The sequence below is a fragment of the Petaurus breviceps genome, unplaced genomic scaffold (genome assembly GCF_028583685.1).
Source record: "Petaurus breviceps papuanus isolate PSGF00001 unplaced genomic scaffold, PetGlider_PUasm1.0 37, whole genome shotgun sequence".
Taxonomy (NCBI): domain Eukaryota; kingdom Metazoa; phylum Chordata; class Mammalia; order Diprotodontia; family Petauridae; genus Petaurus; species Petaurus breviceps.
In genome coordinates, this window is record NW_027186296.1 from 91,080,074 (window position 1) to 91,095,948 (window position 15,875).

Sequence of the window (15,875 nt, forward strand, 5' to 3'; positions counted from 1 at the left end):
TTTTTCTTCCTTTCCCTCACCCCCTTGTATTCCTTTTTCTCTATCTTTCCATTCTTTTTTAAGATTATCAAGACATAACAACAATTTCCATACCTTCTGTTTAATTAGACTCTTTCTCTTATACCTAAGGTTTATAGGGATCAGAGGGGACACACTCCACATACTAAAATGTAAGCAGTTTTCCCTTGTTTTGTCTCTTTTATTCCTATGTGTTAGCCTTTTTGTGTTTACATTTACTCCTCTGTTTGAACTTTCAAAGTTTCTACAAAGTTCTGGTCTTCCCATTAGGGATGCTTGGAAGTCCTATGTTTTATCCAAAATCCATTTTCCCCCTTTTTATGATTATGCTCCATTTTTTTTCTGGGTAAATTATTCTTAAATATAAGCTTATGTAATTTTTCTTCTGGAATATTGTATTACAAGCTCTCTGTTCCTTCATGGTGGCACCCACTAAATCATATATGATTCTGACTATTGTTCCTTAGTACTTGAATTCTTTTATTTTTCCTGGTTGCTTGAATTAGTTTTTCTTTGACCCAGAAGTCCTGGATTTTGACTATAATATTCTTTGGAGCTTTTATCCACATCTAGTAAGTGTGACAAGTATCTGAGGTCAGATTTGAACTCAGGTCCTCCTGACTCCAGGGTCGGTGCTCTATTCACTGCGCCACCTAGCCGCCCCTATATTGAGGTTTCTTTAAGGAGCTGACACAGATTCTTTCCTGTTTTTATATTTCCCCCCGTGACAATGAGAGATCTATCTTTTCTTTTAAGATTTCTTGAAATATGACGTCTAGGCTTTTTTTTTTTTTTTTGCTCATGGCTTTCAAGCAGTCCAATGATTTTTTTTTTTTTTTTTTTTTTTTTTTTTCCAGGTTATTTTTTTTTTTTTTTTTTTTTTGCTATGAGAGTGCATGCATTTCTATTTTTTTTGACCTTTTGACTTTGCTTAATTATTTCTTATTGTCTCATAGAGGCATTGGCTTTTATTTGACCCTTTCTAATTTTTATGAAGTTCATTGTTTGGAGATTTTGTATGTTATGTGCCAAATTGTTATTTCCCTTTTTGGTTTTTTTTTTCTTCCATAGCTTCATTTTATTTTCCAACTTTTTCTCCTAGCATTATCATTTCATTCATAAAAAAATTAAACTCTTGCTTTAGCTCTTAAATATTCTAGTTGAATTTATGCCTAACCTATGTTTTTCTTTGAGGATTTGCTTGTAGATATTTTGGGTCATTCTTTTCTGTGTTTGTGCCTTTATGACTGAAACCATCTTAGATTTTTATTGTGGGATTCTTTTGTTTGTTTGCACATTCTTCTGGCCTGCTTCTTAACTTCAGACTTGATGTTAGGGCTCTAAGCTCTTCTGGGTAGAAGGTCTGGACTGGTCCTGTTGATGCTTTCTTTGAAGGTATTGAGTCATGGTATCTGGTGTTATTCCAGGCTCTCAGGAACAGTTTAGACTGGGAACTTGCAAACTTTCAGTGCTCTTGAAGTGGCCTGATCCAGGCTTATAAAGTCTGATAACTGCCTCACTCCACTCCAGTTTTAGCTCTCCTAAGTTCCTGACCTGGGTTTGGGTCTGAGCAACAGTAGACTTCTGCTGGATTCAGTCACTTTCAACTATCTGTGAAGTTCTCACTGACAAATGTGTAAACTTTTCTGTGGTCTGGGATTTCTGGTTTGACCATTCCTTTGCAGATTTCAGATTGGACTAGAAGTTGGACCTGAGACTTCCTCTATCCCTAGGGTTTGGGGAATACTGTGATTGCTAACATCTGAACTTACTTGTCTCCATATACAGCCCAGGACCAGCAACCACTGTCTTCCTCCTGCACTACTACTCCTTGGCACAGGTTCCCTCCTCTGTGGTGACTCAGAACTGTCATTTGTCACCTTTCCAACAGTCTGAAAGAGATAGTGATGCCCCAGTATGAGTCTTGGACCTTCTCTTACTCAGTGCTTATCCTTGTCCTATTTCAGTCCCTGGGCACTGGAGTGCAGTGAGCTCATGGCTAGACTCTATCTCCAGAGTCCATCGACTTCTGTCTGCCTTGGTGTGTGAACCTTGGTTGGAAAAACTATTTGCTGTGACTTTTTCTTGGATTTCCCCATCAAGATTCTATCTAGTATGTTTTTAGATCTTAGAGGATTTTAGTGGGGAGTGCCATTAATTCTGGAACAGAGATCTTGAAGTTTACTGAATATTAGACTGTTAATTACTTTTGCTTCTATATATTGTATAGATAATACATTCCACTTATTTTTCTCTCTATTTTTAAAAAAGCAGTACCTGATAGTTTTAATGAATGCCACTGTTGTATAGTTAGAGATCTGGTAGTACCGGAGTCTTTGGCTTTCTTTCTTTTTCTTTAATCTCTTTGGAGTATAGATCTAGTAATGGTATTACTGGATCAAAATATATGCATAGTTTTATAGCCCTTTTGGAATAGTTCCAGATTATTCTCCAGTATGGTCAGACCAGTTCACTACTTCACCAGCAATTCATTAATAAACCTATTTTCCCCTCATCCCCTCCAGTATGTGGCATTAATTTGTATTTCTCTAATCAATAGTGGTTTAGAACATTTTTTGATTTGAATATATGTAACTTTGATTTCTTTTTCTTAAAACTGCCTTTCATATTTGATATTTGATCATTTATCATTGGGTGAATGGATCTTATTTCTTTATAAATTTGACTCAATTCCCCATATATTTGAGGGAAGAGGCCTTTATCAGAGAAACTTAGTATACATTTTTTTTATATTGCTTCATTGTCTGTGGTACTTTTTAGCAAAATTTAGATTCCCTGGTTATCTCTTTCAATTAAGTCCCTATTTGCTTTAGCTTTGTCTGAGATCATGATTGTTACCCCTACCTTTTTTTTACACTAGTTGAAGCAGAATAGATTCTGTTCTAACCCCTTATTTTGACTTTGTGTGTTTCTTTCTATTTCACGTGTCTGTTGTACACAACATAATGTGGAAGCTCTCTTCATGGTTTATGAATAGTTTCTAGCTCCTTGCAGTGTTTTCTACTTGGCTTGGAACCGTTGGAATTTGGCTATATTTCTGGGAATTTTCATTCTGAAATCTCTTTCAGGAGGTGAGTAGTATATTTTATCCTCTAGATCTAGGATATAGGAGCAGTTTGCCTTTATAATTTCTTGTAATAAGATGTCTAGGTTCTTTCTTTTTTTATTATGGCTTTCAGGTAATCCAATATTTTAAAATTATCTCTCCTTGAATTATTTTCTGTCAGTTTTTCCAGTGAGGTATTTCCATCTTCTATTCATTCTTTTGACCGTTTTATTGTTTCTTGAAGTTGCATGGAGTTATTAGCTTCTACTTGTCCAATTTTAATTTTAAAGGCATTATTTTCTTCAGTGAATTTTTATACATCCTTTTCCATTTAATCTATTCTGCTTTTAAAGAAATTTTTTCAGTGATTTTTTTTGTCTCACTTTTATCATCAGGCCAATTTTACTTTTTAAGCTATTATTTTCTTCAATGTCTTTTGTGCCTCTTTTAGTAAGCTGTTAATTCTCTTTTCATAATTTTCTTATATCACTCATTTATTTTCTCAATTTTCTACCTCCCATTCCAGGTTTCTACTACTCATCTTCTTCATTAAATCTTCGAAGATTTCTTGCTAGCCTTGAGTCCAGTTAGCAATTTTCTTTGAGGTTTTATTTGTAGCTCCTTTCATATTCTTTTCTTCTTCTAAATTTGTCTTGGACTTCCTTGCCACCATAATAGTTTTTTTATGGGAAAGTTCTGTTTTTGTTTTAATTGTTTGCTCATTTCCCCAGCACATTTCTTTACTTTGAACTTCATGTTAAAGTTGGGGCTCTGTTCACCTTGGGTTTAGAGGAACTATCTGGAGCTTCATGCTTTTTTTTATGCTGTGGTTTTTGGAGCTAGTTTTGGGTTTGAAAATTTTCGGTGTTTCCAAGGTGGTACTATCTTAGAGGTGTTATCCTGGGAGAGGTCTCTGCTTTCCTGGTCTACGCTCAGGAAAAGCTCCTAGTCCTGTGCAGCTGTAAATACTAGTGTCCCTCTTGATCCTGGAACTGTCACCAAGACCCCTGCTCCCTTGTGCCCGACCACCAGTGCTCCTCTCTTACCTAGAACTGTGACCCAGAGCTGCTTATAGGCAACAGAGTTTACAGTCAGCCTCAGTCACAAAGGGTCCTCCAAAATCTCTTTCTGAGCAGTTGTCTGACTCCCTTATTGTCTCTGGGCTGAGAGTTCCTAAAGCCACTGCCACTGCTACTCCAAGACCCACTACTGGTTTTCCTGCTGTGCTTTGGGCCTATGCCTACTGTGGTGTTACAGACCTCTCCTGTAGACCTGCTGGTCTGTAAACAATGGCCCTTTCTGACCTTATTTGAGGTGTAATTTTAAGTTGTTTGGAGGAGAATGTTGGGAGAGGTCAGCTGTGTCCTAGCCTGTACTTTGATATCTTGACTAGGTCCATAAAAACTAAGTATTGAGAGGCCAGAATTTCAAATTATTCTTCAAGTTATAAGGCTTACAGTCCTGAACTGTAGGTCAGAATACAACCTTGCCAAGTTTCTGAGGTGGAGTTTGAGGCATTAATCAGTATGGATTACCTAGAGCTCCAGAGGAGATATATTTAGGAAGATGATACTCTCTCTTTCCCTCAAGATTCTCATGATCATCTTGGACACCATTTTGGCCTATGGTTTGAGAAAAATTCTTTGGTTTGCCAGGTGTGAGGGGAGCCTATTCAGAAGAAGATGTGTATCAGCAATATCAGTGAAAATCTATTTTTACATTTTTATCCACAGGGTTTTGAGTTACAAATTTTTCTCCCCATCTTTCCCCCACCCCCACCCTAAGATAGTGAGCCTACTGAATACCCCTTCCCCCAATCTGCTGTCTCTTATATCCTCCCCCATACCCCCTCTTAACTTTCTAGTAGGGCAAGATGGAATTTTGTACCCTAGTGCTTATATATCTTATTTCCCACTTTCATGTAAAAAATAATTATTTTAACATTTGTTTTTAAAACTTTGATTTCCAGATTCTTTCCCTTCTTCCCTACTCACCCCTCCCCCCCCACTGGGAAGATAAGAATTTAAATAAAGGTTGTACATTTGTAGTTACACAAAACGTTTCCATAGTAGTTATATTGTGAAAGTGTAACTATGTTTCCCTCCATCCTATCCCACCCCCACTTATTCTATTTTCTACTTTGACCCTATCTCTTTTCAAAAGTGTGTGCTTCTGATTACCCTCTCCCCCAATCTGTTCTCCCTTCTATCATCCCCACTCTTATCCCCTCTCCCCCTACGTTCCTATAGGGTAAGATACCCAATTGAGTGTGTATGTTATTCCCTCCTTAAGCCAAATTCGGTGAGAGTAAAGTTGACCCATTCCCTTTCACCTTCCTGCTGTTCCCCTCCATTGTAATAGTTTTCTCTTGCCTCTTTAATATGAGATATTTTACCCTATTCTATCTCTCTCCTTCTCTCTTTATATTCCTCTCTCCTCTATTTTATTTTTTAGATATCATACTTTCCTATTCAACTGATTCTGTGCCCTCTGTCTATGCATACATATACAAACATATACACACACTCACATGTATATTTATACACACAGGCACCCTCCTATACCTACATAAATATATGTATACATACATATATATGTATACACACACACATATATATTCCCTTCAACTATCCTCATAGTGAAAAAAGTCTCATGAGTTATGATTGTTTTTCCATGTAGGAATTTAAATAGTTTAACTTTAATAAGTTCCTTATGATTTCTTTTACCTGTTTACCTTCTCACGCTTCTCTTGCTTCTTGTATTTGAAAGTCAGATTATCTGCTCAGCTCTGGTTTTTTCATCAAAAATACTTGAAAGTCTTTTATTTCATTGAATGACCCTATTTTCCCTTGAAGCATTATACTGAGTTTTGCTGGGTAGGTGATTCTTGATTTTAATCCTAGCTCCTTTCACCTCCAGAATATCATATTCCAAGCCCTTCAATCCCTTAGTGTAGAAGCTGTTCGATCTTGTGTTATCCTGATTGTGTTTCTACAGTACCCAAATTGTTTTTTCCTGACAGCTTGTAATATTTTCTCCTTGACTTGGGAAGACTGGAATTTGGCTATGATATTCCTAGGAGTTTTCTTTTAGGGATCTTTTTAATGAGGTGATTAGTGAATTCTTTCAATTTCTCTTTTGCCTTCTGGTTCTAGAATATCAGGGCAATTTTCCTGGAGAATTTCTTGAAGGATGATTTCTAGACTCTTTTTTTCAACATGGCTTTCAGGTAGTCCAATAATTTTTAGATCATCTCTCCTGGATCTATTTTCCAGGTGAGTGGTCTTTCCAATGAGATATTTCACATTGCCTTCTATTTTTTTTCATTTGTTTGGATCTGTTTTATAGTATCTTGATCTCTCATAAAGTCATTAGCTTCCATTTGCTCCAATCTAATTTTGAAGGAATTATTGTCTTCAGTGAATTTTTGAAATTCCTTTTCTATCTGGGCAATTCAGCTTTTTAAGGCATTCTCCTCATTAGCTTTTTTTTTTTTAAAAAGCAATTGGGGTTAAGTAACTTGCTCAAGGTTACACAGCCAGTTATTTCTGGGTGTGGTGCTAAGTATCTTAGCCCAGATTTGATCTCCAGATTATCCCGACACTAGGGCCGGTGCTCTTACTCGCTGAGCCACCTGGCCGCCCTTCCTCATTAGCTTTTTAGGCCTTGTTTGTCATTTGAGTTAGTCTATTTTTTAAGAGGTTATTTTCTTCAGGATTTTTTTTGGGGGGGTCTCCTTTAGCAGGCTGTTGACTCACTTTTCATGATTTTCTTGCCTCATTCTCATTTCTATTCCTAACTTATCCTCCACTTCTCTTACTTGATTTTCAAAATCCTTTTTGAGCTCCTTCATGGCCTGTAATCAATTCATATTTTTCTTGGAAGCTTTTGATGCAGGAGCTTGCCTTTGTTGACTTCTTCTGGTTCCATTTTTTGATCCTTTTTGTCCACAAAAAGAGGATTCTGTGGTCTGATTTCTCTTCTGCTGCTTGCTTATCTTGCCAGCCAATTACTTGACTTTTGAGCTCTTTGCCATGGTAGAACTCTGCTTCCAGAGTGGAGAGAGCTGTGTCTCAAAATGCTGGGGTTTTTCCAAATGTTGTCAGAGCTATGAGGAGGGCATCCTCTCTACAGACTTCCCAAGCTCTGGCACACTGGCCACACATCCCAGGACCACCACCCAAGACTGTGATCTAGATCTAAGCAGGTCAAATCAAGAGCAATTACCCTCTGAATGGTTGCTTGATCTCCCTATAATCTTCAGGGCAGGAGTTCCAGAGGCAACCATGCGGCAGCAGCTGTAGCTGCTGTGCCTCTGCCACCTCTTGCCCTGGGGGCTGGGACCAGATCATGTTCTTCTATCACCCAGCTCCAACAGAATTCCCCACTGACCTTTTACTTTCTCTTTGACATTTTTGGGTTGAGAAGTCTGGAAACTGCCACAGCTGCTGGTGATTCCCTCTCCTGAAGTCTGCTCTGGCTGGTCTGGACCACTGGTTGGGGCTGCCCTGGGTCTGGGACTGAGCAGCTTACATAGGACTGTGCTCAGCTCCCAGCTTGGCATGATAGACCCTTCCTTTCAGCCTGTCAGGCTGTCTTCAGTGGGAAATTTGTTTCTCTTTGTTACTTTGTGGGTTCTGTAGCTCTAAAATTTGTTTAGAGTCATATTTTACAGGTATTAGGGGTGGTTGGAGCAGGAGCTCAGACAAGTTCCTGCTTTTACTTGGCCATCTTGGCTCCTGCCTCTATCAATGAAAATCTAAAACAAAGGACACCTTGAGCATATGCTTCTGTAAGGAGGATCCATGAGTCTTAACCAGTATTGTTCATGTATTGCTATTCTGGTCTCACTAACTAGAGATACCACTATGAATGTGTTAATGAAGGGCTTTGTTGAAAAGTTTTTCAGTGGATTTATAAAGTATGACAAAGAGCAATTTGAGGCAATTGATCTACTTTGGATTTATGAGGGAATTACTTAAATTGAAGGGGTTGAAAATTTTATCAGTTATGTTACTTCTCTTATACTTCTTCCCTCCTTTCTGTTCCCCCAAGGCACCCTGGATGGTCCATATAAAGTGTGTTTTAAGTACGAAGACTGTATGAAGATAGTTTGCTTTGACCCTTCTGACTAAAATAGATTGTTGCTGTCTACAATAGGAATGCATTTAGTAATTATAGGTCACATAAGTTGTTCACCTACACACCATAGAAATCTTTGAGGAGTGTGTGGTTGCCAGAGGGAAGGGCTTGTTGAAGGGAGAGCTTAGTGATGTGTTGCCAAAAGCCACTGGGTTTAAGAGGAAGGAATCGCATTATTTTTATCCATCCTCTACATCAGAGGTCCCCAAATTTATTTGGTCCACTACCCCCTTTTCAAAAAAAATACTCAGTGTACCCCCATCTACTTTCTCTAACCTGTTATTTTTTTAAATTGTCATTTCAAAAAAATATAAAATATTTTAAAAAAATGATGAATCTTAAATTTAATAATTTACAATTAATAATTAATTAAATTAATGGGTGTTTTCCTACATTGAAATTTTGATGATGCAGTTTTGTGTCATGTAACCATAATAGTATTTTATTGTAAACAAGTCATTATACACACAAATTCCTGCTGATGCATTCATTGCATACCAGACTTCAAAACAATGTGTGACATACTTGCCTGCCAACACTGGTTTGTTATGAACTGTCAGTAGATTTGACCACTGATCAGTTGTAATTTGCATTTTGTGTGTTTATTTGGAAAATGATGTAATCACTATGACTTTAACTCTGTTACATAACAGATGAAAGATGTACAAACATTTTTTAAAATTTTCTTATCTTTTCTTCTTTCTGTATGCTTCTACTGCCCCTTTATTTTTATTCAATGCCCCCCACTTGCACCTGAGGCTACTACCCCCCATTATTTCAGCACCTTCAGAGGGTAGTATTGCTCACTTTGTGAACCTCTGTGTTTACATGAATATTCCTAAAGCCAAAATTTATGGCTTAGTTAACTAAAGATTTTTTTGATTTCTTGGAGCAAGGTGGGAAGGACAAGAAAGAGGCTAGGCAGAGGTTTGCCCTTCCTTAGTACAATGTAGCTCTCTCTCTTTTTCTTACTCTGAACTCTTAAAATGATAGTTTAGTCAGGGTACCTAGAAAACTAGAGATTAAAGGGTAGCCCTTGCTGCCTGACCAGGATATATGTCCTTGTCCAAATTCATTAGTTTGGTGAGCATGTCCACTAAGTTTTCTTTTTCTTTTTCTCTTTTTGCTTTTTGGAGGGCAGTTGGGGTTAAATGACTTGCCCAAGGTTAAGTGTCTGAGACCAGATTTTAACTCAGGTCCTCCTGACTCCAGGACCGGGGCTTTATTCACTGCACCACCTAGCCGCCCCTCCACTATGTTTTCCACCTTTTAAGCCACTGAACTGGAGATGTTTACTATCTGTGAAAACCTTAGCTACTTTGTGTGTATTACCTTCTCTGTGGGAATGATGTGGGTATTATACTATTAAATGTAAATTTATTAACTTGAAAATAGCAATAGCTTCCCTCTTAGAGCTGGTATAGCCTGTTTTTTTATTCTTCAATTTATAATAGGGCTTGACTTAATTTACTTTGTTGAGTTTCATGTGCCTTCATTTCTGGTAGTCTGGTATGGTGGGCTATTCCATATGAGTCCTTTTTGAATTGCCATTGCCAACCAAAGTCATAAATATGAAGCATTACCATTTACCTGGAACATTGGCAGAAATAACTGAAGACAACCAAAGCTTATAGGAATCACAAGTAAAGGAGATTACTGAATTACCCTTTGAGGCTTTAAAGTGTGGCCAGGAATCTGATGGCATATGACTTATAATTATGGTCATTAATAGGGCAGTCTCACCTTTTAATGTACTGGTCTCTTACCTGGTAACTTTGCTAGAGTTTATTGAGCAAGAACTTAAACATTTACCATTGACTTGCTTAATTCTTTCTTCATAATATCTATTTACCCTGATCATGAACCACAATTTGCCTTTAGTCTGCAAGGGGAGGCAGCTTGCTTTTACTGTTTTGCTTCTGTGGAATATTAATATCTCTGCCCTATGTCTCAATTTAGTAGTTTGATGAGATCTAAGATTAATTTTTCCCCATTGTATTTATGATGTGCTCACGGGCCCTAATTTTGAGGAGACTGTAGAGGCTCTGGATCCTTTCTTAGAAGTAGTGGAAACACAGCATTCTCTTAGCATTCAGGGACTTGTTGAAACTTGAAGTTTCTAGGCATCTTATAGCATGGGTCCAAGTAGGACATTCCTCTACTAGTAAAAGACAAGCTTTTGGACTTTAAATCATGCTTGGTCAATCAGGAGTCCTAGCATTTGATAGGAAAGTTTGGGATCTGGCAACAACACAACCCTCACCCTAGTCTTTTATAGCAGGTGACCAAGAAAAAGGCTATTTTTGAATAGATGTGAACAGCAACTTGCTTAATAAAGTCAAGTCAAAGGTGCACCATGATCTTCTTAGCACATTATCCTCTTCTCCCCATCTCCCAACATCCCTCAGCCTCTCAACTCATATGATTTATGAAGTTTATAGATAGGACAGGGACAGGATACAGCTTGGTTTCATGAATAACGCAGCAAGCTTCCTTGTGTGTGTGTGTGTGTGTGTGTGTGTGTGTGTGTGTGTGTGTGTCTTTTATTATCTTTCTGTCCCACTCCAAAGAAAAATCCCAGGAAAATCTCTAAAGCAAAGCTGAGTTATGGCTCATGTTTAGGATCTCCTCAAGATTTTGGTAAATGGCTCTTTTCTTAAAAAAAAAAAAGGGAAGGAAGGAATGAAGAAAGAAAAGGTATCCAATTTATGCTATGGAAATCAGGTATAAACAGCTGTTTGTTTCCTCCACCACACAGAAAATGTTTGATATCAAAGAACTCAAGGGCACACCTTAACCAGTACAGAATACATAAAACATATCAAATAGTCTGTTATATTCATTATTCTCCCTGAGAAAAGTAAAGTTGCTTAGAAGGACTGCTGAACAGATATTTAGGAAATTTCACATTTACCTTGAAACCTCTATTGTCTGAATAACTCATAAGGTACAGATCTCCTGTGAATTCCTTGAGTGTAGAAACTTTTTTTTTTCTTTTTGGAGGGGGGAAAGCAGGGAAATTGGCAATTGGGATTAAGTGACTTGACCAAGGTCACACGGCTAGTAAATGTTAAGTGTTTGAGGACGGATTTGAGCTCAGGTCCTCCTGACTCCAGGGTCAGTGCTCTATTCACTGTGCCACCTAGCCACCCTGAGACTTTTTTTTAAACCTTTCTTTGTATCTCTAATACTTAGCACAGTATGTGGCATATAATAGTTCCTTAATAGATGTTTATTAACTGACTCCAAGTTTGGTGCTATTTGTACTATAACCCTACTTCATTATTAAATGATATTTAAGAAGATGATACATAGATTAAATGCTGTACTTATTAAATAGTATTTTTCTTATAAAGGATGGAACAAGAAATTATTCATATTCTTAAATTCCAAGAAATATAGACTAGAAAATGCTTAATATAATAACCTTAATGAAAAGAGAGATCAAAGAATAATGATGCTATTTGTCTTCAGTTTGTCACATTTGTATCAGAAATTGGTAAAAATTTGTATTAGAAATACTGGTGAAAGAAGTGTTATGATAGATGCGTAATTCATATGATTGGTATGGATACTGAATTTTGTTTTTTATCTGAAATTATTATTTAATTGATGTGGGGAACATTCTGGTATGGTAAATCCTTCTACTAATGCAGTTAAATATCTCATTTATAGTTTGTAGGTGTAATTGCCTAGGGCATCAGAAGGTTAAATGACTTACCCAGGGTCTACCAGCTACTATGTATTAGAGGCTGAATTTGAACCCAAGTTTTCTAGATTTCAAGGCTAACTTGTTATTCACTATGCCTCAGTTCCTCTCACAGATACAGATAAACCCAGAAAACAATAGTTACACCAATCAACCAATATTTATTATGTGCCTACTCTATGCTAGTTACTGGGCATTGGGGACACAAAGACAAAAAAAGCCTTCAGATTCTGTTAATGAGTATTTACTTTTCACTTACTGATTGTCATAACTTTTTTTTTACCTTTATCAATAAATGTATTATGCTACAATGTCTACAAAATACCTTTAAGCCAGTTTCATGGTGTTATGATTTTATTTTCTCTTCTAGGTTAACAGAACCCTCTGGATATTTAACGGATGGACCAATTAACTACAAATATAAAACTAAATGTACATGGCTAATTGAAGGCTAGTAAGTATGCATTTTGAGTTGTAGACTTGCTGTATTATTGGAAAAGTGAATGAACAGGTCAAAATTAAAATGTCATAGTGTAAAGACTGCACAAACAAAATGTCTGATTCTGACTCAAATTCTGACAGTTCTAGTCTTTAGGAATATAATATATGATATTCTTTTCTTTAGAATGCTGCCATTAATGCATCTGGTTTTTGATGGCAAAGGGGAAATTCATGTATTGCAGTATAATTTTTTTCTACATGTCATATATTTTGAATATTCTTCTTATGGAGTTAAATGGTGGAAGGCCAGTTCTTGAATCATTTAAAAGATCTTACTATGGTCCTTCATGGATTAAAAAATTAAAACATACAAAGTGTCATTCTGGATTAAATCACTGGTCTATTCAGTTCAGCATTTCATTTTTATGCTTTAAAATATTTTGACTAAATTTTTATTATAAGCTTAATATTATATAATCAATAGAAATAATCAGTTATAGTTAGTTAAGTAATTTCTATATACTTTAAAACAGTGATTTCTGTAGTCCGGTTTATTAGTTGATTTTTACAGAAGCAGAATAATGTTTTTGGAAAATAGGCATTGTTCACAAATGGTAGGTAAAAAAAATTAACTTTAGAACTACTTTATTGATGTTTTCTTTATTTTTTCTTATGTATCATTGTCCATCATCCTACCTTCCCCCAAATAAAAGATTGCTCTTATAACAAACATGTATAGTTTCACAAAACAAATCAAAGTATAGGCCCTTAGAATGCAGATCAAGTTATGTATATTTAATCTATTATCTCTTCACCAAGAGATATAAAATATGCTTTACCATTAGTTTCTTGAAGTGATAATTGGTTGCTACTTTTATTGAAGTTTTGTGGTCTTTGAGATTTGTTTTACCTTTCTTCGTTATCGTGAAAATTATTCACTTATTTCTGCTTCCTTCACTTTTAATCAGTTTGTATAACATTTTACATATTCTTCTCAATCTGTCATATTCATAATTTCTTATGTTGTAGTAAAATTACATTAGATTCACTTCTGCCATTTCTTAACTTACGGGCATTTGTTTTGTTTCTAGTTCTTTGCCATGACAAAAAGTTCAGCATTCCATCTCTGACACTGGTGCAGTGGAACCAAGAGACATTTTTTTCGAGAATATTTTCTCTATTTGATACTGTTTTCAGAGATTAGAGATGAACTCTGGACATTTCTAACTTTCCTTTCTGTGAATTTATTTTGAATTTTATCTTGCATTTTATACTTTATTTATTTATTATATTTTATATTTTAGACCTTTGTCTTCTTGGAGTATTGAGTATTAGAAGAAATAACTTCCTTTGTATTTATTCTCATAGAGTCAGTCTTTCAAGAGGAATGCTACTTAATTTTTTGTGAATCTGTGCCTCAGTTCATTAATTTATCTAATGGCACCTCAGGTTGGATACTAGAACTAAAATTTGTCAAGTCCTTGAGACATCTCTTGATGGAAAAAGTTCCCTAGAAATTTATAGCATCATAAATTTTTGGATACATTTATTTGTTCTAATTTTAGAAATCTTTGGAAACCAATAGAGATATTTAATTATATTCTTGTATTGACTTAATAGTTTTTGGAGTCATTTGCTAGTTTTTGAAATCTGTGCCAGTGAAAAGTAAAAAGCATTTACTGCCATGCCTTTTACTTAACTTTTAAGAAAATTATTGTTATTTTTCCTATTAATTTAAGAAAGGGAAGCTTTAGAAAGACAATTATTGTATAATTATGTGCAGTGTAATGAATAACAGTAATTTTAGTTTTGAAAAGAATTTTGAAAAGAATTATTTTATGTAATAAAAAACTATTCAAAAATTTTATTTTCACATGGATTAAATGATTCCAACAGTTATCTTTAAATTTGTTTACATTATAACATATGATCTGAGTTTAGTCATTTGGGACAGTGGCTGTATATTTGATATTGTTACAGCTCTGCTAACTATAGCATTTGTCTTTTGGATCGATTAACTTTGAACTAATTTAATTTTTTTTCCAGTCCAAATGCAGTCCTAAGATTAAGATTCAATCATTTTGCTACAGAATGTAGTTGGGACCACATGTATGTTTATGATGGAGATTCAATATATGCACCTTTAATAGCTGTGCTTAGGTGAGTAATGATGTTATTCTATTGTGTTTCTATAAATTGAACAATAAGCTACAAAAATTCAGCTTGGTTGTAATTATACAGACATATGCCTAAAATAATTAAACATAATTCTTGATATTTAAATTCCATAAAATAGATATATTAACTTTCTATGTTACTACTGCATAATTTAGTTTTATATTTAATAATGTAAGTAATAATTCTTAAGTCATGAAACACTGGGGGAGAAAATAGAAGTACTGTATTATCTTCAGTCAATAATAAACATTTATTAAGTTCATACTGTCAGGTTCTGAACTTAAGCATTGGAATATATACAAACTTAAAACATTTAAAAAGTTGATGTTTGACTTTTTATATTACTTTCATTTCTCAATAAACCACCTCCACTGAATGTTCCTCTGTTAAAAAGAAAAATAGTTAAGCAAAACCACATAATTTGATGACTGTGCCTGCCAATATATGTAACATTTTGTTGTTCCTCACCTCTCTATTGAGAAGAATGAAATACTTTTGATCACTCATTCTCTGCGACCAAGATTGGTGACTAAAATTAGTAAGGATTCAACTATCTTCTAGTGTTATTAAACCAGTGGTATCAAATTAAAATAGCAATGGTCCCATTAAACTGTGTCCCTGCAGTCCACATATTAACTTAGAACACCTTATGTCAACATTACCCATATTACTCATTTTCTATTATATTTTCATTTATTTTGTTAAATATTTTCCATTTACATTTTAATCTGGTTAAGGCTATACTTGCTGGTGCATCATGCTGTGTGTTTGACATCTCTGATTTATGTCATTATAGTCATTATGTTTCTTATTCTATTTCTGTTTATTTTGGTCTAATTTAATTTCTATAAGTTTTCTTATGTTTCTTTGATTTTTCCTCATTTATTGTTTCTTAAAATATTGCTGTAGGCTATTGCTTTCACATACCACAATGGGATGTATACTTTCATTTTACTTTTTTGCTACCAAAAATGTGCCACTATGAATATTTTGTTATATGTGGGGGTCTTTCAGTTTCTGTATGCCAGTAGTGGCGTTAATTTATTTAATGAATACAGAGTATTATGTTGCATGGATTGCTGTTAACAAAGTTTTATGACCAAATGAAGGCATATGGATAGATAGGTTGTGATCTGAATAGTTGAAATAGAACATATCACTGGAAACAGATTTGTAGAAATATAGGAGCTATAGTGCTTTCATTTGTTTTGGAAAAAAAGTCTCCTGAGAAAATAGGAGATATATAATCAAATTAAGAAGTTAACAAGTTAAGATATATATATATATATATATATATATATATATATATATATATATATA

The 15,875-nt window shown here is 35.2% G+C and overlaps 1 protein-coding gene across 2 annotated transcripts in view; it reads left to right on the plus strand.

Moving 5' to 3' along the window:
- Positions 1-15,875, plus strand: part of ATRNL1 (attractin like 1) — a 1,293,617-nt gene that overhangs the window by 48,399 nt on the left and 1,229,343 nt on the right. For both annotated transcript variants that reach the window (XM_069099032.1, XM_069099033.1), the window contains exons 2-3: positions 12,307-12,390; positions 14,424-14,537. In XM_069099032.1, the coding sequence (XP_068955133.1) occupies positions 12,307-12,390; positions 14,424-14,537 (198 nt within the window). The remainder of the gene's footprint in view (positions 1-12,306; positions 12,391-14,423; positions 14,538-15,875) is intronic.